Consider the following 26,742-nt stretch of genomic DNA (forward strand, 5'->3'; position numbering starts at 1 on the left):
TCTTCTTCTATTTTTTTTTTTTTTTGGTACCAAGGATTGAACCCAGGGCATTTAACCACAGAGCCACATCCCCAACCCTCTATGCCACTCTTAATGCAGTCCTCCTTCCTCACTTTCACAAGTAGCTGAGATTTCAGGCATGCATCACTGTGTCTGGTATTTTCTTTTTATTCATGTCAAAACTTTTTTTTTTTTTTGGTACCAGGGATTGAACCCACCAGCATTTAACCACTGAGCCACATCCCCGGCCTTGATTTGTGTTTTATTTAGAGACAGGGTCTCACTAAGTTGCTAAGGGCCTAGCTAAGTCCCTGAGGCTGGCTTTGAACTCACAAACCTCCTGCTGCAGCCTCCTGAGCTTCTCAAATTACGGCCCTTTGCCACCACATCTGGCTCAAAACATTTTCTAATTCATAATTTCTTCTTTGACCCATTGGTTATTCAGGAGTGTTTTAAGTTCCACACATTTTTTGAATATCACAAATATTCAGTTACTGAGTCCTAATTTCATTCCGTTGTTATTCAAGAACAACTTTCTGATTCAAGTACTTTTACTGAGACTTCTGTTCAAACACATGGCCTATGCTAGATGATGTTCCATGTGTTCTTAAGAAGAGTGTATCCTAGGGCAGGGGCTGTAGCTCAGTGGCAGAGCTCTTGCCTAGCGTGTGTGAGGAACTGGGTTTGATCCTTAGCATCACATAAAAAAAAAACAAATAATATAAAGTCATTCTGTCCATCTACAACTACAAAGAAAACAATTTAAAGAAAGAAAGAAGAGTGCATCCTAGCTGGGTGTGGTGGTGCAGTCCTGTAATCGCAGCAGCTCAGGGGGCTGAGGCAGGAGGACTGCAAGTTCAAAGCCAGCCTCAGCAACTTACGGAGTCCCTTAGCAACTCAATGAGACCCTGTCTCTAAATAAAACTAAATAAAATAGTTTTTTTAAAAAGGACCAGGGATGTGGCTCCACCCTGGGTTCAATCCCTAGTACCCCCCACCCCCCCCCAAAAAAAAGTGTATCCTGCTGTCCTTGCAAATAACAGATATCTGTTAGGTCTAGTTGGCTTATAGTGCTGTTTAAGTCTTTTGATCTCCTGTCCATTATTGGACAGATATGACATGTCCAGATGTGGATCTTGTCAAATTTATTTGTGCCAGAAGTTCTTTGAGCTTCTTGAATGTTCATTGTTTCTCATCAGTTTGTTTTCAGCCATTCTTTCTTTCTTTTTTTTTTTTAAGGTGGACACAATATCTCTACTTTATTTATTTTATTTATTTTTATGTGGTGCTGAGGATCGAATCCAGTGCCTCACACTTGTGAGGCAAGCGATCTACTGCTGAGCTACAACCCCAACCCCCATTATTTCTTCAGATATTCATTCTTCCTCTTTTTTCTTTATTTCTCCCTTCAGTTTTGTCACTTTTTGCTTCAGGTATTTTTGGACCCTGTTGTTAAGTCCATATACATTTATAATTGTTACATATTTTAAATAGATTGATCCTTTTGTTATACTATAGTGCAGTTCTTCTGTTGTTGTTCTAAATAGTTACACTTGACAGTAGAGTGCATTTTGACCCATCATACATAAATGGAGTATAATTTCCCATTCTGCTGGTTGTACATGATGTAGAATCACACAGGTCATGTAGTCATGTATACATAATAACATCAGATTCATTTTACTTACCTTCTTACCCCCATACTCCTCCCCTCCCTTCACTCCTCTCTGTCTAATCCAAAGTAACTCTGTTCTTCCATAGCCCCCCACTTATTGTGAATTAACATCTGAATATGAGAGAAAACATTCGGTCTTTGTTTTTTGGGATTGCTTATTTTGCTTAGCATGATATTCTCCAGCTCTGTTAATTTACCAGCAAATTTCATTCTTCATTAAGGCTGATATTCCATTGTGTATGTATACCACATTTTCTTTATCTATTCATTTGTTGAAGGACACCTAGGTTGTTTCCATAGTTAGCCATTGTGAGTTGACTGCTATAAACATTGATGTGGCTATGTCACTATAGTATGCTGATTTTAAGTCCTTTGGGTATAAACCAAGGAGTGGGATAGCTGGGTGTGAAATGGTGGTTCCATTCCCAGTTTTCTGAGGAATCTCCATACTGCTTTCCATAGTGGTTGCACCAATTTGCAGTCCCACTAGCAATGTATGAGTGTGCCTTTTCCCCACATCCTCGCCAGCACTTATTGTTGCTTGTATTCTGATAAGTGCCATTCTGACTGGAGTGAGATGGAATCTTAGAATAGTTTTGATTTGTATTTATGCAGAGTTAGCTCAGGCTCTACAGTTTTAAGACACAGTCCCCAGAAAGACTGCTCTCACTTCAAATAGCCACAACTTGAGGGGCTTACAGGCCACCTTTACTCCTGACAAACGATTTGATGATTTATTAAAATTACTTACTAAGGGGGCTGGACATGTGGCTCGAGCGGTAGCATGCTCACCTGGCAAGCGCTGGGCACTGGGTTTGATCCTCAGCACCACATAAAAATAAAATAAAGATGTTGTGTCCACCTAAAACTAAAAAATAAATTCTCTCTCTCTCTCTCTCCCTCCCTCCCTCCCTTCCTCCCTCCCTCCCTTCCTCCCTCCCTCTTAAAAAAAATTACTTACTAAGGGGCTGGGGATGTACCTCAGTTCTAGAGTGCTTTAGCATGGGTGGGCACTAGATTCAACCCTCAGCACCAGAAAACAACAATGATAACAAAAGAATGACTCATAGTTACAGTTTTATTATAAAGGAAATGAAGCTGTTATCAACAAAATGGGAGAGGTCTGGGAGGGTCCTAGACCGAATCTTCTGTGCCCTCTACCCATCAAATTAGGATCTGGTGAGAATATATCAGGTGGAAGTTATCAGTGTATTTACCAATCAGGAAGTTCTACCAAGCTTTGGTGTCCAGGTTTTTTAATGGGATTCCATTATGTAAGCATGACTGATGAAATCATTGTCGATGTGACTGTATTCAATCTCCAAAGCCTCTTTTCTCTCTGGAGATTAGGCTGATATTACCTGACTCAAAGCACCATCCTTCTAATCACATTGTTCTTTCTGTTCTGATCAGTCTTCATCCTGAATCATCATTAGCATAAACTCAGGTGTGACCCAAGAGGCCCACCATGAGTAAAAATTCAATCCAACTGCTCAAGAAAGCCCAAGTGAGTGGCTGGGGTTGTGGCTTAGCGGTAGAGCATTCACCTAACATGTGCGAGGCGCTGGGTTCGATCCTCAGTACCACATAAAAAAAGTAAAATAAAATGCATTGTGTTGTGTCCAAAAAATAAATATTAAAAAAAAAAAAGCCTAAGTGTTTAGTAATAACCCAGCAGGAACTGGAAACAAAAAACACTCAGAACAAGTTTTTTTTATCATTCTAAAATGTCCTTCCTTTTCTCTAGTAACATTTTTTTTTTGTTTTAAAGTCTACTTTTCTGATATTAATATAAATACTCCAGCTCTTTTTTAAATTACTGTTTGCAAAATATATTGTTTTTTCCTCAACCTTGTACTTTTAACCTTTACTTTTCTCTTGTAGACAACATATAACTGGATCATACTTTTTATCCATTATGCTAATCCTGGACTTTTTATCGGCATTTAGTGCAGTTACTGACAAGGTGGGAGTCATCTCGGCCATTGTGCTACTTGTTTTCTCTGTCATGAATCTGTTTTGTTCCTTTATTTCTCCATTTCATCCTCCTTTTGTGGTAGANAAAAAAAAAAAAAATATATATATATATATATATATATATATATATATATATATAAAAAATATGTAAATATATTTTGCACATATTTGTTTATACATTATACATAATTTTTATTATTTTTTTTTAGTTTTAGGTGGACACAATATATTTTATTCATTTATTTATATGTGGTCCTGAGAATCGAACCCAGTGCCTCACACCTGCCAGGTGAGCGCTCTACCACTGAGCTATAACCCCAGCCCTCTTTATTTTATTTCTATATGGTGCTGAGGATCGAACCCAGTGCCTCATGCATGCTAAGTGAGCACTCTACCACTGAGCCACAACCCCAGCCCTCTTTTTTCACTTTGACTATGTCCTCTCACTGTTTTCTGTCCTTCATGATCTCTGATGAGAGATTAACTGTTAATTCCTTGAAGGATCCCATATAAATATAAATCCCTTTTTCTTTTGGCTTTACAATTCTGTTTGTGTCTTCAACATTGGACAGACTATGATATGTCTAGATATGGGTATCTTTGAATTTATGCAAGGAAATTATTGACCTTTTTTTCTAAGTCATGTACTAGCTTCTTTTAACTCCTTGAATATTTAGTGTTATTCATCAGTTTGTTGGATTTTCAGCCATTATTTCTTCAAATGTTCATTCTTTCTCTTTTTCTCCATTATTTCTTTTTCTAGCACTCCCATTTTGCTATTGATACACAAGATGATGTCCCACAGGTCTCAGAAGCTTGTTCATTTTTCTTTATTCTTTTTTCTTTTCTGTTCATCAAACTGGATAGTCTCAATTGAGCTGTATGCAAGTTCTCTGATTCTTTCTTCTGCCTGCTCAAGTCTGCTATTGAATTTGTATAGTAAGGCCGGGTGCAATGGCTCACATCTGTAATCCCAGTGACTCGGGAGACTGAGGCAAGAGGATCACAAGTTCAAGCAATTTAGTGAGGCTCTAAACAATTTAGTGAGACCCTGTCTCAAAATAAAATATGAAAAAGGGCTGGGGATGTGTCTCAGTGGTTAAATACCCCTGAGTTCAATCCCTGGTACGGGAGTAATGGAAGAAAGGAAGAAGGAATTTGTCTATTGAATATTTCATTCCAGTTATTGCACTTTTCAACTTCAGAAACTTCTTTTGGTTCTTTTATTTATTTGTTTATTTGTTTGTTTTAGTAGTTGTAAATGAACAGAATGCCTTTATTTTATTTGTTTATTTTTATGTGGTTCTGAGAATCTAACTCAGTGTCTCATGCATGCTAGGCAAGTGCTCTGCCGCTAAGCTACAGCCCCAGCCCCATTTTGGTTCTTTTTTTTATAACTTCTGTTCCTTTAGTGATATTCAAAATGAAAGGAGACATCATTCTTATATTTCTTTTTTTAATATCTTTATTTTATTTTTATATAGTGCTGAGGATTGAACCCAGTGGCTTACATATGCTAGACAACTGCTCTACCGCTGAGCCACAACCCCAGCCCTCTTATATTTCTTTTGGTTATTTAAACATGACTCCTTTCATTCTTTGAACAAGATAGTTGATTAAAAGTCTTTGACTTGCTGGGCATGGTGGTGCATACCTGTAATCCCAGCAGATCAGAAGGCTGAGGCAGGAATGATTAGTCCCCTGGGTTCAATCCCCCCAAAAAAGTTTTTGACTACTAAATCCCAAGTTTGAGCATCTCAAGGATGAGAGTTTGTAGCCATGTTTTAAGACTGCTATATAACCCATGATTTTTTAAACAAATTCTATTTCTTATCTCTATACAATGAAAAGGTCTATTCCCCAATATCAATGAACCAACATTTTTTGTTTCTAATTATTATTCCTCATTTAAGAAAATCAGAGCACCTGGGAGAAATAACTGATTCCAGCTCAATAATGAAAGTACAACATGAGCCCCAAACAGCTTCTGTTAGGAAGCAAGGATTTTTCTCAAAGACTAATGGTATATTCTCAAAAAGAAGTGGCATGAGAAGGCTCCTGATAACGAAACTGTAGACAGCTTGAGCATTAAAATGATAATGATAAAAATATCAAGTTAAAAATAAAATCCATGATGGTATAGAGATGCTTAAAATTATAATAAGGAAAGTACCATAATGTAGCTCACTAGAGTGCTTGACCCTGGGTCCCCAACACTGCCCCCCCAAAAAAATTATAATAAGAGAGAAAGAAAAAAAGGAGGGAGAAATAAATCAAGGATGAAAGAAGAAAGGGAAGGATGGAGAAGAAAAAAGGAATGTTCTTTTCCAGAGAAATGCCAGCTTATATAAAAGGAATCATGGAATTAGAAATTTTGTCTTTTTGGTACTGGGGATTGAACACAGGGGCACTTGACCATTGAGCCACATCCCCAGCCCTATTTTGTATTTTATTTAGAGACAGGGTCTCACTGAGTTGCTTAGGGCTTCAAAGTTCCTGAGACTGGCTTTTAACTCACAATCCTCCTGCCTCAGCCTCCCAAGCCACTGGGATTAGAGGAGTGCACTACTGCTCCCAGCTAGAGATTTGTCTTTTTGTAACCTTATTGTAATAATTGACCCTGGCTAAAGTTCTTAATGGATTTTTAAATTAGCAGGTAAAAATTGTTGGGAAATGGGATATTCTCAAGATTTCAAAATACCATCCCAAACTCTGGAAACTGTACTTTTAAACTAGAGAGATCTCTAGCAGCAAACACCACCATTAGCAGATGATCACATTTGTTATTACTAATAGAACAGTAATATGACATTACGTGTAATGATGTGCTAAATAATGTTTAACGGACCTGATTTGTAATATTTTCTAATTTCTGTTATGTTCTTACTCCCATCATGATCAATTTCAAGCTATGAATATGGCATCACCATTCTCAGAGTTGTAAAGAGGAGGTACTAACAATCAGCTTGCCTGTGAGAAAGCTCCAGTGTAACACTAAATGCACTTTCTGGCATAACAAGTATAAATCACATATTAGGTGATTTTGTAAAATAATCATAATAATAATACTTTTTTTTACTTGTGGGAATTGAGCCCAAGACCTCCCACATGCTAAGCATGCATTCTGCTGCTGAACTACACCCCCAGCCACAAAGTTTAATCTGAATATAATCATGAGAAAACAACCAAAGAAATTCAAAATATAGGACATTCAACAAAAAAACTGGGCTAGACTCCAAAGAAATCAATGTCATGAAAAACAACAAAAAAGGGCAGAGGTATCTTCTTTTTTCTTTTTTTTTTTTTTGGCACCCAGGATTGAAACCAGGGGGCACTTAATCACTAAGCCACATCCCCATTTTTTTTAATATTTATTTTTTTTAGTTTTAGGTGGACACAACACTTTTTATTTTATTTTTATGTAGTGCTGAGACCCCGCGCATGCCAGGTGAGCTCACTACCGCTTGAGCCACATCCCCAGCCCCCCACTCATTTTTTATATTTTATTTTGAGACAGGGCCTCACTAAGTGGCTGAGGGTGGCTTTGAACTTGCAATCCTCCTGCTTCAGCCTCCCATGCCACTGGGATTATAGATATGTACCACCATGCCTGGAAGATATGATTTTTCTACATTAAAAGAAACTAAAAGAGATAAATAACCAGAGATGAGGATTTAGTTCAGTGGTAGAGTGTTTGCCTAGCATGTGTGAGTCTCAAAGTTCCACCCCAACACCAAAAAATAAAAAAGAGAGGGAGAAACAACCAAATACAACATGTACATCTTGATTAACTTCTAGATCAAAACTAAAAAACAGAATTAATAGACACTTTAGGGGACATTTTGGGAAATTAAAATGTTAACTATAAATTTGATGACATTGAATCAATGTTAATATTCTTGCATATGGGAATATGTTTTCTCTTACATAGCAGAATGTTTTCATTCTTAGGAAATTCATACTGTAATATTTAGGGGCAAAGTGCCATGATGCCTATATTACTCAGAAAACAAAACAAAACAGCCCTCCTCCCCATACAAGGAAGTTAAAAAAGAAGAGGGAGAGAAAGAAAAAGTTAATATAATTAAATGTTAAGAAGTAGTTAATCAAGCCAAGTGTGTTAGTACACACCTGTAATCCCAGCAACTCAGGAAGCTGAGGCAGGAAGATAACAAGTTTGAGGCCAGACTCAATAACTTAGACCCATCTCAAAATAATAAATTAAAAGGTCTGGGGATAAAGCTTAATGGGTACCATCCCAGTACCAAAAATTAAAAAAAAAAAAAGAAAGGAAAAAGAAGAATTGGTGAATCTAAATGAACTTTATACAGGTATTTATTATACTTTTCTTTCAAAATATCCATTAGATTTGTAAAATGTTAAATTAGAAAGATTAGGACCTGGGTACTGTAGCTCAGAGATAAAGTGCTGGCCCAAGGCCCTGGGTTCAATCCCCAGCACCACCAAAAAACAAATAAATAAAATAAAAAAGATGAGAGGAAACATGATCTCTAGCTTCAAGGTTATCTTACCACCTCTTAGGCTATTGGGTTTTTTGGGTTTTTTTTTCATTATCCTTTCATTTTAATGCAGATTCCTGTATCAAGCCTGAGGGACACAGTTCTGGAACTGGCAGTGTTTGATCAACACAGGAGAAAGTTTGATAATTTCAGTTCACTAATGCTAGAATGGAAATCTTCCAATGAGACACTAGCCCATTTTGAAGATTATAAGTCAATGGAGATGGTAGCCAAAGATGATGGCAGTGGGCAGACCCGGTTACATGGTATTGTGAACATTTATGAATCTTTTCTTATGCTATTTCTGCTAAATGGTTCACGCTAAGTATTTCCTTACAGGTGAGAGTTTTACTTTGGATTTTATGATATATCATCTTTCATCTTTGTATTTTTTAGAAAACCTACAGGTAGATTTCCTTGTGTGCAAAGCTAAGGTCTAAGGCCTAACATTTCTCATAAGGAGATAAAAGTAAATTAATTTTAAAATGTGGTGATTACCTATCATTTGCCTGACATTATGGAAATATTATTAATTTATTAGCAAATATTAATTTAATGGCTACCATGTGTAGGGCACTCTGCTAAGCATTAGAGCCATATGGTGAATAAGGCAGGCATGGCCACTGCCCTCATAGAGTTAGTTTAGTGGGAAAGTCAGCCTTCAAACATTATAACCGTATTAGTCCCTTTGAAGGGCAAATATAGGGTGCCTTTAGACCTTATAATGGGGGACCTGACCTAGTTAAAACAAAGAAGCCTACCTTGAGAAAACAACACTTATGCTGAGACCTGAAATGGGTGGTGGGAAAAGAAAGTACAAAGAAGGAGCTGAAGACCAGGTGCAGTAGTGCACACCTGTAATCCCAGCAGCTTGGGAGGCTAAGGCAGGAGGATCACAAGTTCAATGCCAGCCTTAGCAATTTAGCAAGGCCCTAAGCAATTTAGCAAGACCCTCAAAACAAAAATTAAAAGGCCCAGGGATATGACTCAGTGGTTAAGCACCCCTGGATTCAATCCCTGGTACAAAAAAAAAAAAAAAGAGAGAGAGAGAGAGAGAAAGAGATCTGAAGAAGGCAAGAGAGATAGGCTTAAAGAAGGGACCAGAGGCATTAGATGAGGTTGTAAGAAGGTAACAAGCCGCATGTGCTACCACTCATCAAGCCTCTGTTCGCAGCACATTTGCTGATGTTCCTTCACTTAGAGCAAGTCACCTAGCCAAAACAGGAGCCAAGATGGGTGAGGACTGCACAAGGTCATGAATACCAACAGGTGTGAATCATTGTGGATCATTAATATAACAATCTACCACAAACAAATCCTGAAGGTTAAGAAGAAAGTAGTACAAAGGTAACTTTTAGGTTTTGGGCATGAGCATTTGAGTGGATGGTAGGACCATTCAGTGGCAGCACAGGGAATCTGAAAAAGAAGAATTAAGATATGGGCTGGGGATGTGGCTCAAGCGGTGGCGCGCTCGCCTGGCATGCGTGCGGCCTGGGTTCAATCCTCAGCACCACATACAAACAAAGATGTTGTGTCCGCCGAGAACTAAAAAATAAATATTAAAAAAAATTCTCTCTCTCTCTCTCTCTCTCTCTCTCTTTCTCTTTAAAAAAAAAAAAAAAGATTTAATCCATTCTCTACTAGTAAAGAGCTTACACCCAGGGCTGGGGATGTAGCTCAGCTGGTAGAGTGCTTGCCTTGCATGCACAAGCCCCTGGGTTCAATCCCCCAGCAGTGCCCACCTCCAAAAAAAAAAAAAAAGAAAGAAAGAAAGAAAGAAAGAGCTTACACCCAAATTTACAAAAGTTTAAGACCTTAGCTAGAAAATGTGTCGCCATGATACTAAGACCAGTAGCATGATGTAGTTAGTGTGTAAGAAGTAGGAAAGAAGAGATGCTCCTTTTATACCCTCTGCTAATCAGTCACAAATATCATTAGTGTTACCTTCTAGATATTTTTTTGTTTGATCCCTTCCTTTCCAACTCCATCACTAATAATGTCCTCTTCACTTCTCTCCTGCATTATCACAGCAGCCTCCTAACATCTCATCCCATTTCTACTATTCTCTAGTCCGTCTCAACACTAATGCCCAGATCGATCATTCTGAAATACAAATCCAAATGTTTCTCTGAAAAAATGTTTGTTTCTTGTTTTGTTTTGTTTTTGTACTGGGTATTGAACCTAGCGGTGCTTTGTTTTGTTTTGACACATCCCTAGCCCTTTTTAAATTTTTTTTAATTTAGAGACAGGGTCTCCCTAAATTTCTGAGGCTAGCTTTGAACTCACAATCCTCCTGCCTCAGCCTCCTCAGCTGCTGGTATTATGGGCATGCACTACTATGACCTGCTTAAAAACTTTTTTGGGGGGGATAGTATATACTGAACTCTCAGGACAAGTTGGGCACTGCACCAAGTCCTTTATGTATATTTTCTCACGTAATCCTCTCATGTAAATCATGACAGATTGGCATTATTATCCCTGTTTTCTTAACGTACTCATTTATCAAACATTTGTTTAGTTTTTGCTCTATCAGGAAGTCTTAGGACATAAAATTACAGTGGTCAATAGGAGAAGCAGCAGACTCAATAACAACAAAGCCCATACTCCTAACTGCCGACTGTACTGTCACCATATTGTCTCTGGGACTTCCTGTATCTGTCAGGATAAAATCCAAATGCTATAGCTTAGCTTACCAGCCCCTGCTTATTTCTTGGCTTCACCTTTTCCTGCTCACACATAGCCTATATTTTCTCACACTGAATTTTAGATCCTTAACCATGACAAGGTTTGTGCCTCTTCCCTTTGCATATGTTGTATATTCTTTTTCCTTAAATCATGCTTTTCTTGCATTTTTCACTGGAATGAAACCTATCTCTAGGGGATTTAGGAATTTTCTATCCTTCTTTATCTCCAATTTCAAGTAAATATTCCTTCTTTGTACCCTTCTGTAATCTACCTGTGTGTTCTGTACATGCTTTTCTATAATAACACTCATACTGCATTGTAGTGATTAGTTTACTCTCAGTCACCCCTCACTAAACTGGATTTCTTTAAAAGCAAGCATTGTGTTTTCTTCCTCATAGTATAGCATAGTAGCTAGCACATAATTGGCCTTTGATAAATCTTTGTAGAATGAATATAGTGTAGTCAGGAAATGCTTCAGAAACTTAGGCATGATCATCATGAGTTAAGGCTAAAATAAGAATTGATCTAGGGCTGGGGTTGAAGCTCAGTGTTAGAGTGATTGCCTAACAAGTATGAGGTACTGGGATTGATTCTAAGCACCACATATAAATGAATGAATTAATTAATGAATAAAGGTATTGTGTCCATCTACAACCAAAAAAAATTTTTTTAAAGAATTGATCTAACTAAAGTGGCAGATTCATGTTTGTTACGTTAAAAAAGTAAAAGAGGGCTAGGGATGTATCTTAATAGCCCTGGGTTCAATTCCCAGGGCTGAAAAAAAAAGAGCAAATGAATTATTAAAGCAGGATCAGATTATAGAAACCTTCACATGCTAGGTTAAGGAGTCTAAATTGATGTAATAAAGCTTAACCGTATAAAAATTTTGAATGATCAATACAACATTTACATAAAAAGAACAGTTTAGAAGAGTAAAATGACTATCCCTTTATTTGTCATTCCCATTTGTAAATTGAACAAAAATTTCCATACACTTCTTTTCAGCTTATTTTTGGACTCATAGACCATCACAGCTGGAAAGAATTTTCTATTTTGCCTAGTTCACTTCCTCATTTAATAAAGGAACTGAGAGATAAATTGGTTGTATGGGGTCATATAGGAATATACTGGCAGGTCAGCACAAAAACTTGTGTATTTCCCCATTCAGTATTTTTCTCCCCTGCAATAAAACACAATTTGGTTTTCTGGAGACACTTTTGTATTCTACATGTTATTGTTTCTCAAAGTGTTTTTCTACATTTCCAGGTCATCAGATCCTTAAAGTACATCAGATCAAAGGGACTGTACTCATTGGAGTCAATTTTGTGGGCTATTCAGAGAAGAAAAGTCCAAAGGTGAGTGGAGATCATGGTATTAGAAATATAATTAGCAGGGCACAATGGCACAGGCCTATATCTCAGTGGAGAGGCTGAAGCAAGAGGATCACAAGTTCAAAGACAGTCTCAGCAACTTAGTGAGGCCCTGAGCAATTTAGTGAGACACTGTCTCAAAATAAAAAATAAAAAGGGTTAGGGACATGGCTCAGTGGTTAAGCACCTCTGGGTTCAATACCTGGTACAAAAATTTGAATTAAAATAAAACTTAAAAAGAAATAAAGAACTATAAATTAAATGATTGAAATTCAAGTTTCTTCCTGAAAAGTTTTTTGTAACTGATATAAATCTTAAAACTGTACACCTCTGTGATTCTGTTATCTTTGGCACTTGAGTACTCATATTTTTCTCACTAAACTGAGGAATTAAAAGTTTGTATTCACCTTTGAGGTTCTTATTACATTGCCAGGATATTTCCAACTTGCCAAGATCTGCAGCTGTGGAGCTGCTCCTGGTCGATGATGTAACTGTGTTGCCAGAGAATGCCACCATCTATAACCACCCTCGAGTGAAGGTAGAAGCTTTATGGGTCTACTTTAATGGCATCATATTGGAGGGAAGGTTATTAATTAACAGTATAACAGTTATAAAAGCTCATGTATGTGTTGAAAATCACTGAAACACACATATCAAAATTATAATGATTAGCTACAATATCCTTAACAATTATACTTTAACAATCAGTTTCTTCTTTTGGCCATTGACCTTAATCTTTTAATTTTTTTACCTTTTAATTTCCTTTGAATTGTTTGTAAACAGAAGGGAAGGGGATGGAATATTGTTTGTCTGATTTCTCCATAGGAAATATTTAGCCTTGTGGAGGGATCTGGTTATTTTTTAGTCAACAGCAGTGAACTGGATATTGTCACCATCACTTATATGGAAGCAGAAAGTTCTGTCCAGGTGAGTTGTAGAAATATTCCAGATTGATGAGCTCAAACCAAAGCTCCCTCTTAGGAGAAAAATTGGAAAAATATTGTATGTTTAAAGTTTGTTACAAAAGTGATATTTGTTTCTCTTTCCATTGTTAATCTACATAGATTCTTCAACCAAAAATGAGGGTGTTTCTTCCTACAGCTAAGTATTGTACTGGGCAGTTTTTGCTTCTGGTCGAACTTAATTATAAAAAGCATCTAGTGCCATGACCTACATGGCCATTAATTCAGAAACTGGTGAGAGGCGATGGGAGATTAGAAAAGACAAACAAACACAGAGAGAAAGCTGGGACCAAGTGGGACACTGTCCTCAGATGGAGGAACAATGACCCAGAGCTAGCTCAGCATGTTTATTATATAGGTTTTATCATCAAAAGGATTTTCTGTGAGAAAGTTTCTTCAAAACAGGCAGTCTTGAAGTACAAAGTACTGGCAACCAATTATAATTGTCTTTTTTCACTCATAATTCTCTACCACTGAGCTGGTGTCTGAACTCTGGTCAAGACTGATAGTCCTGTGCCTTGCGCTAAACCTCTTTAAGCAGGGTGTTACCATAGCAACTGGGCAATTTTGACTGAACTTTTGCACAGGAAGTTCCCAGAATAGGCTCCTGCTGCAAGACATTCAGAGATCCTAAACCAAGTCACCACTCCCCACAATCTAGTTCAAAGATTTTTGTTAAACAAAGGCTCACTTATACCAGTTTCAAAGTACTTAAGTATGAAGACATTTAAATGTAGTATTGACTTCATAAGCAGAGTATATGTTGTTTTCAGTCAGAATGTGACAATTCAAAATATTAAACTGACTTCACAATCAGCATGCAAAGGATTTGCTTTTAGTTGACTCACAGTAATAAAAATGATACTTTATGTTAATATATATCCTTATATAAGAGTGCAAAGAATGGGGTAGGGTTGTGGCTCAGGGGTAGTGCACTTGTCTGGCATGTGTGAGGCACTGTGTTTGATCCTCAGAACAGGAAAGAAAGAAAGAAAGAGAGAGAGAGAGAGGGAGGGAGGGAGAGAGAGAAAGAGAAAGAAGGAAGGAAGAGGGAGGGAGGGAAGGAAGGAAGGAAGAAAGAAAGAAAGAAATTGTGTCCATCTACAAGTAAAAAATATTTTTAAAATACATATTTTTTAAAAAAGAGTACAAAGAAATTTAACTTACCTTAGTTATACTATTAGTTTTTAAAAAGAAAGACTGAGATACTAGGTTCAGACTCAGAATGTGGAAAAAAAAATGCTGTTGTGCAAAGATCTAAGGAAAAAAAGCTATCAATAAATGGTATTGATGTAAATGGTATTGTGTTTTAATTTCTACTTCACTGGTGATTGCAGCATTTATGGACTTGATTTTATTCATGAAATCTTTTCCCTGTCCATAATTTTTTTTTAAATAATTTTAATATTTATTTTTTAGTTTTTTTGGCGGACACAACATCTTTGTTTTTATGTGGTGCTGAGGATTGAACCCGGGCCGCACGCATGCCAGGCGAGCGTGCTACCTCTTGAGCCACATCCCCAGCCCCCCCTGTCCATAATTAAGAAGTGGGAAATGATGAGGCTGGGGTTGTGGCTCAGTGGCAGAACGCTTGCCTCGTACGGGTGAGGCACTGGGTTCGATCCTCAGCACCACATAAAAATCAATAAGTAAAATAAAATATTGTGTCCATGTATAACTAAAAAAATTTTTTTTTTCTTTAAAGAAGTGGGAAATGAGCTGGGCATTGTAGTGAATGGCTATAACCCCAGTGACTGGTTAAGACAGGAGGATCACAAGTTTGGAGTCTGCCTGAACAACTTAGCAAGAGGCTTAGCAACTTAGTGAGAACCTGTCTTAACAAATGAAAAGAGCCATGCAGAGTGGTGCACACCTGTAATCCCAGCAATTTAGGAGGTTGAGGCAGGAGGATTGTGAGTTCAAAACCAGCCTCAGAAATTTAGCAAGGCCTTGTCTCAACATAAAATATTAAAAGGGGATGTGGCTCAGTGGTGGAGTGCCCCTGGGTTCAATCCCTGGTACCAAAATAATAATAATAATAATAATAATAATAATAAAGACAGGTGGGATATGTATGTTGGATCCTGCTTAAATTCAATTAATTTAAACTCTGTTATTTATCAGCTAATGTGTTAAGGTACATATTTTACCATGAACTGAAACATAATAAAGGTACATACAGTGCTATGCTTGAAACATATAACCTGATCTCTGAGAGTTCCAATCTCAAAGGAAGTAAGATGTATTTTTTTTCTTTGGGTGAAAACAGTTGGTACGACTATGCCTAGACTATGTTTGCTTCTTTACCCATCTACCATCTTCTTTCTTCTAGTTAGTTCCAGTACATCCTGGATTTCTCACCTTGGAGGTCTATGATCTGTGCTTGGCTTTCTTGGGTCCAGCAACAGCCCATCTCCAGGTGTCAGACATACAAGAGCTGGAACTTGATCTGATAGATAAGGTGAGAGATGTTTGCTTTATCTCAAAAATGAAGCAAGCTTCAATCTCACTCCCTAGCATCACTTAATAGGGTCTCTGCTCAAATACTGTGTGTACACCAGGACTTTTGAAAAGTTAATGGAAATACTTGCCCTTAAAGAACAACATTACAATATTAAACATAAGGGAGATGAAGGGAGAGTGTTAAAGAATGACTTAAAAAGGTACATGAAGATTAGGTTCATTTGATCAAAGGCTGACCAGTAACATTTAGCACGAACAAAAAAGTCTGCCAACCTCAGAGAGTGACACTGTCTTTGGTGGATAGGACACCACTACTACAATCTACTCTTTTTATTTTTTGTTTTCTTTCAAACTACTAGGTTGAGATAGGCAAAACTGTATTGGTGACTGTGAGGGTTCTTGACTCTTCCAAACGCCCATTCCTAAACAAATACTTCAGAAACATGGAGCTCAAATTGCAGTTGGCATCTCCCATTGTCACCCTGACGTGAGTACCATTTCAATATTTCTCTCTCCTTAATGCTAATATCATGAGAACCTCCCTCATGCTCATGGTAGCCTGGTCAGCTGCCCCACAGGTCATTTCACATTTTCTCCTGTCCTTTTTTGTTATAGTGCCTTTTAGACCATACTGTATTCTCATATTCTGCTCTCTACAAAATACCTATTCAGTGTACTTAGATGTCTTGTTAGGGGCTAAAATCATGTGTATCATCAATAATTTTCATTTTTGGAATCTTCTCCTTGGATGATATCTTTTGGGAAAGCTTCAGGCTAGGGGATCTTCAAAATTTTATTAAGGTTTCATTCCCTGGACCACCAAAAAAAAAAAAAAATCTGTTGAGAAGCAGATACTGGTATCCTCCTCTAAGAAAGGAAAAAACATGAAACCTCCACAGCGATTACAATTTTGCCAGCTATATTGTCCTTATTCCTTTGCAAGCCTTAGAACAAATTTTTGCCCTTCATGCTGTTGCCATGAAATATGTCTTGACTCTAGAAATTTCTTTTCTGAAAGTTTACTATAACCAGAATTAAATGAGCAGAAAATGTTAACACTTGTAAAGACACATCACCGGCCACTTTCAAAACCAAATCTTTCTCACCTAAAAACACGTGGGTCTTTGCAGACTAATGGAGGAACAGGATGAATACTCTGAAAATTATATAGTTCGGGCTGTCACTATTGGGCAAACCACACTCGTGGCTATTGCCAGAGACAAGATGGGGAGAAAATTCACATCGGCTCCTCGACAAATTGAAGTAAGGAAATGATCTCATCCCAAATTTGTGTTCTTCTTATTTAGCTTTGCTTATCCTTTTCTTTTTAGTTTGCACAAGTTGAAAATCATTTGACTGAAAAAAAAAAAAACCACACATAGTTGTCTGATTCTTGTACAGCATGTAGTATGTTTTTGGCTCTTGTTTTTCTGTATAAAAGTAATACATTTCCTGGAGCTGGGGCTGTAGCTCAGAGGCAGAGCACTTGCCTAGCATGCGTGAGGCACTGGGTTCGATCCGTAGCACCACATAAAAATAAAACAAAATAAAGGCATGCTGTCCATCTACAACTACAAAAAAACTTTTTAAAGTAATACAGCTCCTGTAAAATTTTTGGTATGTACAAAAAAGTATAAAAACACAGAATGAAGCCAGGTGCTGTGGCACATGCCTATCATCCCAGCTACTTGGGGGGCTGAGGCAGGAAGATCACAAGTTTGAGACCAGCCTTGGCAATTTAGATCCTGTCTCAAAATTTTAAAAAGGGCTTGGGGTGTAATTTAGTGGCAAATTGCCCTGGGGTTCAATCCCTAGTACCTCAAAAAATAAAAATAAAAGTAAAATTTCCATCAAATTTCTCCTCTACACATCATCATCAACATCATCATTTTTTTTTGAGACAGAGTCTTACTAGGTTGCCCAGGCTGGCTTTTAATTCCTGGGCTCAAGTAATCCTCCTGCCTCAGTCTCCCAAGTAACCTGTTTTTTTTTTTTTTAATATTTATTTTTTAGTTTTCTGGCGGACACAACATCTTTATTTGTATGTGGTGCTGAGGATCGAACCCGGGCCGCACACATGCCAGGCGAGCGCGCTACCGCTTGAGCCACATCCCCAGCCCCCAAGTAACCTGTTACTATAACAGATACATGCTACCATATCTGACTCTTACCCTTTGTTTGTTTGTTTTTTTGTTTTGTTTTGTTTTCTTTTTTGGTACTAGGGATTGAACCCAATGAGTTCTACTTTCTCAGAACTTTTCATTGCAGAAGCTGGCGTCAAACTTGCAATTCTCCTGCCCCAGACTCCCAAATTTCTGAGATTGGAGACATTCACCACCTGCTCAGCGTCTATGCATATTTCAATACAAATAAATCATACAGCTTTTTTCATCATAATCTTGTATCAAAAGTGTTTTCTTATCTCATTAAAAAATAATTGTTGGCTATAGATTGATAATTGTTGAATCTGGATAATTAGGTACCTGAGAGTTTATGATACTGTCCTTTCTAGTTTTATATATATTCAAAAAAGAAAGTCCAGGCATGATGGTGCACACTTGTAATTCCAGATTGAGGCAGGTGTATAGCAAGTTCATGGCCAGCCTCAACAACTTAGAGAAGCCATAAGCAATTTGGGGAGACTCTGTCTCAAAAATAATAATAATAGCTGGGGATATATAGCTCAGTTGGTAGAGTGCTTGCCTTGCATGCACAAGGCCCTGGGTTCAATAATAATAATAATAATAATACCACTTGTGGTGGCATAGGCCTGTAATCCCAGCAGCTTAGGAGGCTGAGGCAGGAGAACCACAAGTTCAAAGCCAGCCTCAGCAACTTATCAAGACTCTTTCTCAAAATAAAAAAATAAAAAGGTCTGGGGATGTGGCTCGGTGGTTAAAGTGCCCAGGTTCAATTCCTGGTACCAAAAATAAATATATAAATATATAAATAAATGCATAAATAAATAAGAAAGGATAGGGATGTAACTGAGTAGTAATTGCTCCTGGGTTTAATCCTCAGCTCCACAAAAAGAAAAAAATATATTTCAATTAACTTTTTAAGTTTTGGGTTTTTTTTTTTTTTTTGGTACTGATGATTGAACTCAGGGGGTGCTTTATCACAGTGCTTTATCACTGAACATTCTTATGAACCCATGGCTCCACACATGCTAGCAAGCACTCTATACTGAAGCTAATATCCCCAACCCAAATGTAAACATAATTTTAGTGGTGACTTTTACTGCAATGAGTGAATATGTAGTAACTTATTTAAGTAAGTTTTTTTTTTAAGATAGAGTGAGAGAGGGAGAGAGAGAGAGAGAGAGAGAGAGAGAATTTTAATATTTATTTTTTAGTTATCGGCAGACACAACATCTTTGTTTGTATGTGGTGCTGAGGCTCGAACCCGGGCTGCACGCATGCCAGGCGAGCGCGCTACCGCTTGAGCCACATCCCCAGCCCCCAAGTAACCTGTTACTATAACAGATACATGCTACCATATCTGACTCTTACCCTTTGTTTGTTTGTTTTTTTGTTTTGTTTTGTTTTCTTTTTTGGTACTAGGGATTGAACCCAATGAGTTCTACTTTCTCAGAACTTTTCATTGCAGAAGCTGGCGTCAAACTTGCAATTCTCCTGCCCCAGACTCCCAAATTTCTGAGATTGGAGACATTCACCACCTGCTCAGCGTCTATGCATATTTCAATACAAATAAATCATACAGCTTTTTTCATCATAATCTTGTATCAAAAGTGTTTTCTTATCTCATTAAAAAATAATTGTTGGCTATAGATTGATAATTGTTGAATCTGGATAATTAGGTACCTGAGAGTTTATGATACTGTCCTTTCTAGTTTTATATATATTCAAAAAAGAAAGTCCAGGCATGATGGTGCACACTTGTAATTCCAGATTGAGGCAGGTGTATAGCAAGTTCATGGCCAGCCTCAACAACTTAGAGAAGCCATAAGCAATTTGGGGAGACTCTGTCTCAAAAATAATAATAATAGCTGGGGATATATAGCTCAGTTGGTAGAGTGCTTGCCTTGCATGCACAAGGCCCTGGGTTCAATAATAATAATAATAATAATACCACTTGTGGTGGCATAGGCCTGTAATCCCAGCAGCTTAGGAGGCTGAGGCAGGAGAACCACAAGTTCAAAGCCAGCCTCAGCAACTTATCAAGACTCTTTCTCAAAATAAAAAAATAAAAAGGTCTGGGGATGTGGCTCGGTGGTTAAAGTGCCCAGGTTCAATTCCTGGTACCAAAAATAAATATATAAATATATAAATAAATGCATAAATAAATAAGAAAGGATAGGGATGTAACTGAGTAGTAATTGCTCCTGGGTTTAATCCTCAGCTCCACAAAAAGAAAAAAATATATTTCAATTAACTTTTTAAGTTTTGGGTTTTTTTTTTTTTTTCTTTTGGTACTGAGGATTGAACCCAGATATGCTTAACCACTGAGCCACATCCCCAGTCCTTTTACATTTTTATTTTGAAATGGAATCCCACTAAATTGTTTAGGGCCTTGCTAAATTGCTGAGCCTGGCTTTGAACTTACAATCCTCCTGCCTCAGCCTCCTAAATCACTAGAATTACAGGCATGCGCTATCACACCTGGCTAAATTTTTTTTCTATTGTAAATAAAATTAAAATACAAGTTGGGTATTGAAGCACATTCCTATGATCTCAACAACTCAGAAGGCTGAGGCAGGAGGATCACAAGTTCTAGGCCAGCCTCAGCAACTTAGTGAGGCCCTAAGCAACTTAGCAAGACCCTGTCTCAAAAAATGAAAAGGACTGGGATTGTGGCTCAGTGGTACTGGGTTCAATCCCCAGTACCAAAAACAAAAACAAAACAAAAAGACCGAGGAGGTAGCTCAATGATAGAGCACCCCTAATACTGAAAGAAAACAACAAACATGAATAAGATCAATCATTTGTTACAAAACTGACTCTAGTCATTGTTGTTCTTTTGGTTTTCTCCTTCAAGGTATTTCCTCCATTCAGACTTGTTCCAGAGAAAATGACACTGATTCCAACTAACATGATGCAGGTGATCTTAAAGGCAGAATATAAGATTTACCATTTCTCCTTTACACACATACACCCCTCTTCCTATTGGTCTTCGTTTGTATACTCCCAGCCAAGTTCAACTGGGTCTTGATAAAGAAGAAAGTGAGTTTTCCCTGGACCTGTGATGTTCATGGTATAAACTCTCTTGGAATCCTGTGGATCATTTACAGCACTTCCATTTCTCTGCATTTGAGTTGATGTGGGATATGCTGTTCAGGAAGAGGGGGAAGATAAAGAAGTCAAGTTACTTGGACAAAATGTTGGGAAAAAATATGTGACTTCTCATCCACATTCCAGGCATTCACTGGTATGTTTAAATTCCAGGTAATGTCTGAAGGTGGCCCTCAGCCCCAATCTATCATTCACTTCTTCATCAGTAATCAGACTGTGGCTGTTGTCAATAGGAGGGGGCAAGTTACAGGGAAAGTGGTTGGCACAGCTGTGGTCCATGGCACCATCCAGACAGTAAATGAAGATACTGGCAAAGTCATTGTGTTTTCCCAGGTATTAGTTCTTTGCTGTGCTCTGCTTCTACCTTTTCATTTGGGAACCGTATTGGGGATTTGTGGAGGGTGATAAGGAGGGTGTCAGCATCCCAGGAAAACTCTTTTAGTCTCCCTCACCTGCTATTCTCTTAATCAGGTATGGAAAACATAATCTTTAGTGGAAAACTCACAGAGTCCTTGGCATTGTTGTAAGACATGGTCCCTATCCTTAAAGAATTCCTTAAAGAACAAAACCAAACATATCCATGGTATCAATTTTTTTGTAGAGTGCCAAAAACAACACAATAAACTGGTTATCATGAGCATATCTGTGCACCCCACAGAGATTTCCCTTTAACCTAAGCTTGCCCTCTACCCTCCTGAGCAGGATGAAGTACAGATTGATGTTGTTCAGCTGAGGGCTGTTAGGATCCTTGCAGCTGCAACTAGACTCATCACAGCTACTGAGGTCAGTATGATGACTGTGTTCTGGGTTCATTATTCTAGATGATGTCAGGTGGGCTAGGCATGGTGGTGTACACTTGTAATCCAAGATTCAGGATGCTGAGGCAGGAGAATTGCAAGTTCGAGGTCAGCTTGTCTCAAGATAAAAAAAGGGCTGGGGCATAGCTCAGTAGTAAAGCATCTCTGGATTCAATACCCAGTGCCAGGAAAAAAACCTGATAATTCCAGGTGGGCAGAATATTTAACATAATACCACCTTTTCTTTTCAGATGCCAGTTTATGTTATGGGTGTGACCAGTACCCAGACCCCTTTCTCCTTCAGCAATGCCAACCCTGGGCTCACATTCCAGTGGTCCATGAGCAAAAGAGATGTATTGGATCTAGTACCCAGGCATTCAGAGGTATGAATTTATATGTTTATTTTATTACCTTAAGAATTTATTTATTTATTTTTATTTTTTTATGTGGTGCTAAGGATCGAACTCAGGGCCTCATGCATGCTAAGCAAGTGCTCTGCACTGAGCTACAGCCCCAGCCCCTCAACTTTCTTAACCGTACAATATCATGACTTCTTTTCCTTATTCTTTGAACTCTGGAAACCTTCAAATCATGTGAAGAATCCAAATTTGAATAGTCATATAATTATATATGATTTTTAATATTTTGGACTGGAAAGAGCTCTAAAAAGCAGTTTTCCTTTACTTCCATATTTGTTGTACAATGTTATAATAATGTACTTCTGAGCAGATGACTATTTTATATGAGTAACACAGAAATATAAAGTATATGCAGAGAGTTTAGATATATAATATTTTAACTTGTACAGGCACACATTTAATTATATTCATAATCATGTTTGTACTGCATAGTGGGCAGTTGAGATCAACAATAAGAAAGATGGAGGGCTGGGGATGTGGCTCAAGCATTAGCACGCTCGCCTGGCATGCGTGTGGCCCGGGTTCGATCCTCAGCACCACATATAAACAAAAAAAGATGTTGTGTCCACCGAAAACTAAAAGATAAATATTAAAAAAAATTTAATAAAAAAAAAAGAAGGAAATGAAGGACTATAGATAGCCAAGCAGTTTCCTGCATCCACTATACTAGGGCTAGAAAACTGGATTCTTGCAGTAGGGATGTGGATGCTGTGGGACTATTGTGGCCAACTGTTTGGCAGCTGATTCTAGATGGGTCCCTTTCATCAATGGCAAATTTAAGAAGAGTGAGTAATTACACTGCCCCTCTATGGTTCCCTTTGGTATCTGGTGGTATTGGCTCCTCCCAACTGTTGTCTGGAGCTATGGAAGAACTCAGGATGGACATTGAAGAAGTCTACAATGCAATTTAAGACTTAAGGTTTCTGAAAATAGTTAGGCATATAGCATCAAACCTCACATGGAAACCTAAAAAAGACAAAGTTTAGTAACAGTTTAAGTAGGAGTTTTGGGTAGTAAACAGCTATAGCATTGTTTACAAGACTGTTATCATCAGTTTGATGGAACCCACTCATGATAGTCTGAAGACAGTGGTGGCTTCATAGGTCTGGGCCAAGGTTCTCATAAGGTCACAGTTTAGAGCCAATGAAAATAAAAAATTAGACTTAGACCTTGGGAGAAAACAGAGAGGTTAGAGGAGCTAGAATTAGGAGAATATTCCTAGAGCCAGTTAAAAAAAAAAGAAATCTGGAAGAAGTAAAAACATCTATTTATAATCTTTCTAAAAATAGCTTAAATCTATAATTTAAGGAAACTGTAGTAGTTGGATCTTCTGTCAGGAACTTCTCAGATTCTGGTTATACTTGGAATTGAAGGATAGAACTGTACTTAGTTGGGTACAATTCAGCAAAGGGATTTGGCTTTTTTCCCTAAATAGCAAAGAGAGGTTTTGTGAAAAGAGGGAATAGCCTAGGCCTAAGCCTCTATTCCACTTCTTTTTAAAAAATATATCTAGTTGTTAGGCTGGGGATATAACTTAGTTGGTAGAGTGCTTGCTTTGCATGCATTAAGCCCTGGGTTCAATACCAGCACCATACACATACACAAAAAAAAATCAAAATATTTTTTAGTTGTAGATGGACATAATCCCTGTATTTTATTTATTTATTTGTTTGTTTTTTTATTTATTTATTTTTATGTGGTGCTGAGAATGGAACCCAGTGCCTCACACGTGCTAGGCAAGTGCTCTACCACTGAGCTAAAACCTCAGCCCCTTCAACTTCTTTCTTTCTCTTATCTAAGGCATCACTATTTTCTCTAGCAAAAGAAAGAATTGAGAACCATACATGTATTTAGTTTTCCTGCCTCAGACCCAGCATAGGCAAATTAAGCGATGAAATGGGCCACTAACCCCACACTATGAAAATGCCACATTTAGAGATTCACTTGGATAAAACTATTATAAACCATTCATTCTTTAACATGAGGCATCCTTTCAGACAACTGATTGAGATGTACACAATGGGAATGGGACTTTTTATGTTGAGGAACAGGGAAAGGTAATTTGGAACTTGGGACTCTATTGTGAATCTAGAGAGCTGAAAAGAAGATCTCAAGGGCTCTGGACAGCAAGAAGGCAGGGAAGATAGGACATGAAATAGTGTTGGAAAGGTAGACAAGTGCCTACTTCAATATGGATTTGCCTTGGTTTTGGTCCTATCTTCCCTCTTATCAGAAATCGGGTTCCTAATACTCCTTATCCAGTCTAGACTGAAATAGTGAGTATCCAAGTGGGGAGACGGTCAGTTTGTTTTGTTTTGTTTTTTGGTACCCGGGTGCTTAACCACTGAGCCACATCCCTAACCTTTTTTATTTTTTATTTTGAGACAGGGTCTCAGTTTCTTAGGGCCTCTTACATTGCCGAGGCTGACCTTAAACTTGTGATCCTCCTGTCTCAGCTGGGATTCGAGGCATGCTCCACCACACCCAGTATGGTCAGCCAGTGTTAATCTAAAATTGGAGTCTCCTTTTTTCCCCTCATCCTTCCTTGCCACTACCCTGAGCTCTGTGAATAGATCACCTTGCCTGTCTCCCATCTCAAGTTCTGTTGTCTGAACCCATTTTAGAAATCACTACCATCATTTCCATTCTTCTCCTCTCAATGAACTGACTTTGAGATAACAGAAGAAAGAGCCTTGGAGGCTCCAGAAATAGCTGAACTGCACCCAGAGGTTTGCCTTAGGGGCGACTGTGCTGCTGGGGATAGGACAAAACATGAATAGGAAAGCAAGTCCTGCACTCTCTTTCTCACAGATAGCTATTTGCAACACACAGTTTTCTTATTGTTACAAGAAAGGAAGAGCACAACATTTATTCGGGAATGAATATTTATTTTTTTCATTTCTCTCGCTCTCTCTCTCTCTTTTGTTTATTTATTTATTTATTTTTATTTTGGTGCTGGGGATCAAACAACCAGGGCCTCATACACGCTAGGCAAGTACTCTGTCACTGAGCCACATCCCTGGCCCTCATGAATATTTCTTTTTTTCTTTTTCTTTTTTTTTTTTTTAAATGTGATCTATCCACACAGTGGACTCTTTTGTTATATGATTTTTTTTTATTATAGATGGACACAATACCTTCATTTTATTTATTTATTTACTTGTGGTGCTGAGGATCGAACCCAGTGCCTCATATACATATGAGGCAAGCCCTCTGCCACTTAGCCACAATCCCAGCCCTTATATGTATATTTATTTTTTAGTTGTAGGTGGACACTTTATTTTACTTATTTGTGTGGTGCTGAGGATCAAACTCAATGCCTCACACATGTTAGGCAAGTGCTGTACCACTGAGTTAAAACCCCAGCCCACCTCATGAGTATTTCTTAATCCATTTCTTTACTATCTAGGTTTTCCTACAGCTTCCAGTAGAGAATAACTTTGCCATGGTGGTCCACACGAAAGCAGCTGGCAGGACCAGTATCAAAGTCACTGTTCGATGTGTAAACAGTTCCTCTGGGCAGTTTGAGGGAAATTTGTCAGAACTGTCTGATGAAGTTCAGATTCTGGTAAGCTCTCAAACCTAAATTTTGTTCTATGTATAAATAAGAAGAAAGTTATGTTCTCTTATCATCCATTAGTGCTTAATCTGGATAAAAAAAAATTGCTGGAAGGATCCCTGGAATAATTTTGTAATTCCTAGATCTTTATCATTCCTGCTAATTGCTTCTATATAGACCTAACATTAGAAACTTTAGCACATGTACTCCCTTCAACTCCCACTCTAGGAACACTACAATAACCAGAGAGGGATTCATTTCTAGCAAAGATATTATAATATAGTTATTTAGATATAATCATTGGTAGAACGAAATATAGTACTAACTTCTGGTAAGGTATAAAAGTATGAATAGTTTCTACACATGTTCTCAGACTAAAAGCTAAATTGTCCTATTTTTAGAATTAAAAAGACAAACTACTATTATATGGAGCAAGTAAGTTTCTCTACTTATGAAGTTGAAGCTGGTTTTTTTTTTTTTTTTTTAATCTTTTCCCCTTTATTTGGGCTTTGGTTCTATGATTCAATGTAACGATAAAGAGAGAGCACTTTACTAGGAAGAACTGGATGGTTTTCCTTTGTGAAAGGAGGGAAAGGCCTTGCTAAGTTAATATTATAGGTTCTTGTTAATTTAGTAAAGGTTCTTTGTTCCCAAATCTCATTTCAGGTTACCAGAGTTAAAATAGAAATTTCAAATTTATTTTCTACCTAAAAATACAGAGGATACAGTAAGTGTAAACTTTGCTACTTGCCCAGTCCATGAGTCAGAAACAACTGATATTAGTTGTCTATTCTGGAATACCTAGATATGTTTAAATTATCTGGCTCATTTTGGAAAGGAGTGTTGTGGAAGATTTTAGATTAATTAAAAGTAGGGCATAATGCTGACTTGTAGACTGTGGGGTGGGGGGTGGGTACTGGGAAGCAAACTCAGGGGTTTGCTACATAAAATAAGATTTTTAAAAATATATTTTTTTATTTTGAGATAGAGTCTGGCCAAGTTGCCCAAGTTGGCTTCAACTTGCAATCTTTCTGCCTCAGTCTCCTGAATAGCTGGGACTATA

General features: G+C 37.8%; 1 protein-coding gene across 1 annotated transcript in view; it reads left to right on the forward strand.

The window, feature by feature from the left end:
* Nup210l (nucleoporin 210 like) overlaps window positions 1-26,742 on the forward strand; it is a 105,220-nt gene that overhangs the window by 56,504 nt on the left and 21,974 nt on the right. The window contains exons 14-25 of the mRNA XM_015502657.2: window positions 8,246-8,438; window positions 12,124-12,212; window positions 12,661-12,765; window positions 13,053-13,154; window positions 15,522-15,650; window positions 16,012-16,139; window positions 16,783-16,915; window positions 20,651-20,713; window positions 21,058-21,237; window positions 21,607-21,687; window positions 21,953-22,084; window positions 25,530-25,688. Coding sequence (XP_015358143.1) covers window positions 8,246-8,438; window positions 12,124-12,212; window positions 12,661-12,765; window positions 13,053-13,154; window positions 15,522-15,650; window positions 16,012-16,139; window positions 16,783-16,915; window positions 20,651-20,713; window positions 21,058-21,237; window positions 21,607-21,687; window positions 21,953-22,084; window positions 25,530-25,688 — 1,494 coding nt within the window. The remainder of the gene's footprint in view (window positions 1-8,245; window positions 8,439-12,123; window positions 12,213-12,660; window positions 12,766-13,052; window positions 13,155-15,521; window positions 15,651-16,011; window positions 16,140-16,782; window positions 16,916-20,650; window positions 20,714-21,057; window positions 21,238-21,606; window positions 21,688-21,952; window positions 22,085-25,529; window positions 25,689-26,742) is intronic.

The sequence above is a fragment of the Marmota marmota genome, unplaced genomic scaffold (genome assembly GCF_001458135.2).
Source record: "Marmota marmota marmota unplaced genomic scaffold, marMar, whole genome shotgun sequence".
Classification (NCBI taxonomy): Eukaryota; Metazoa; Chordata; class Mammalia; order Rodentia; family Sciuridae; genus Marmota; species Marmota marmota.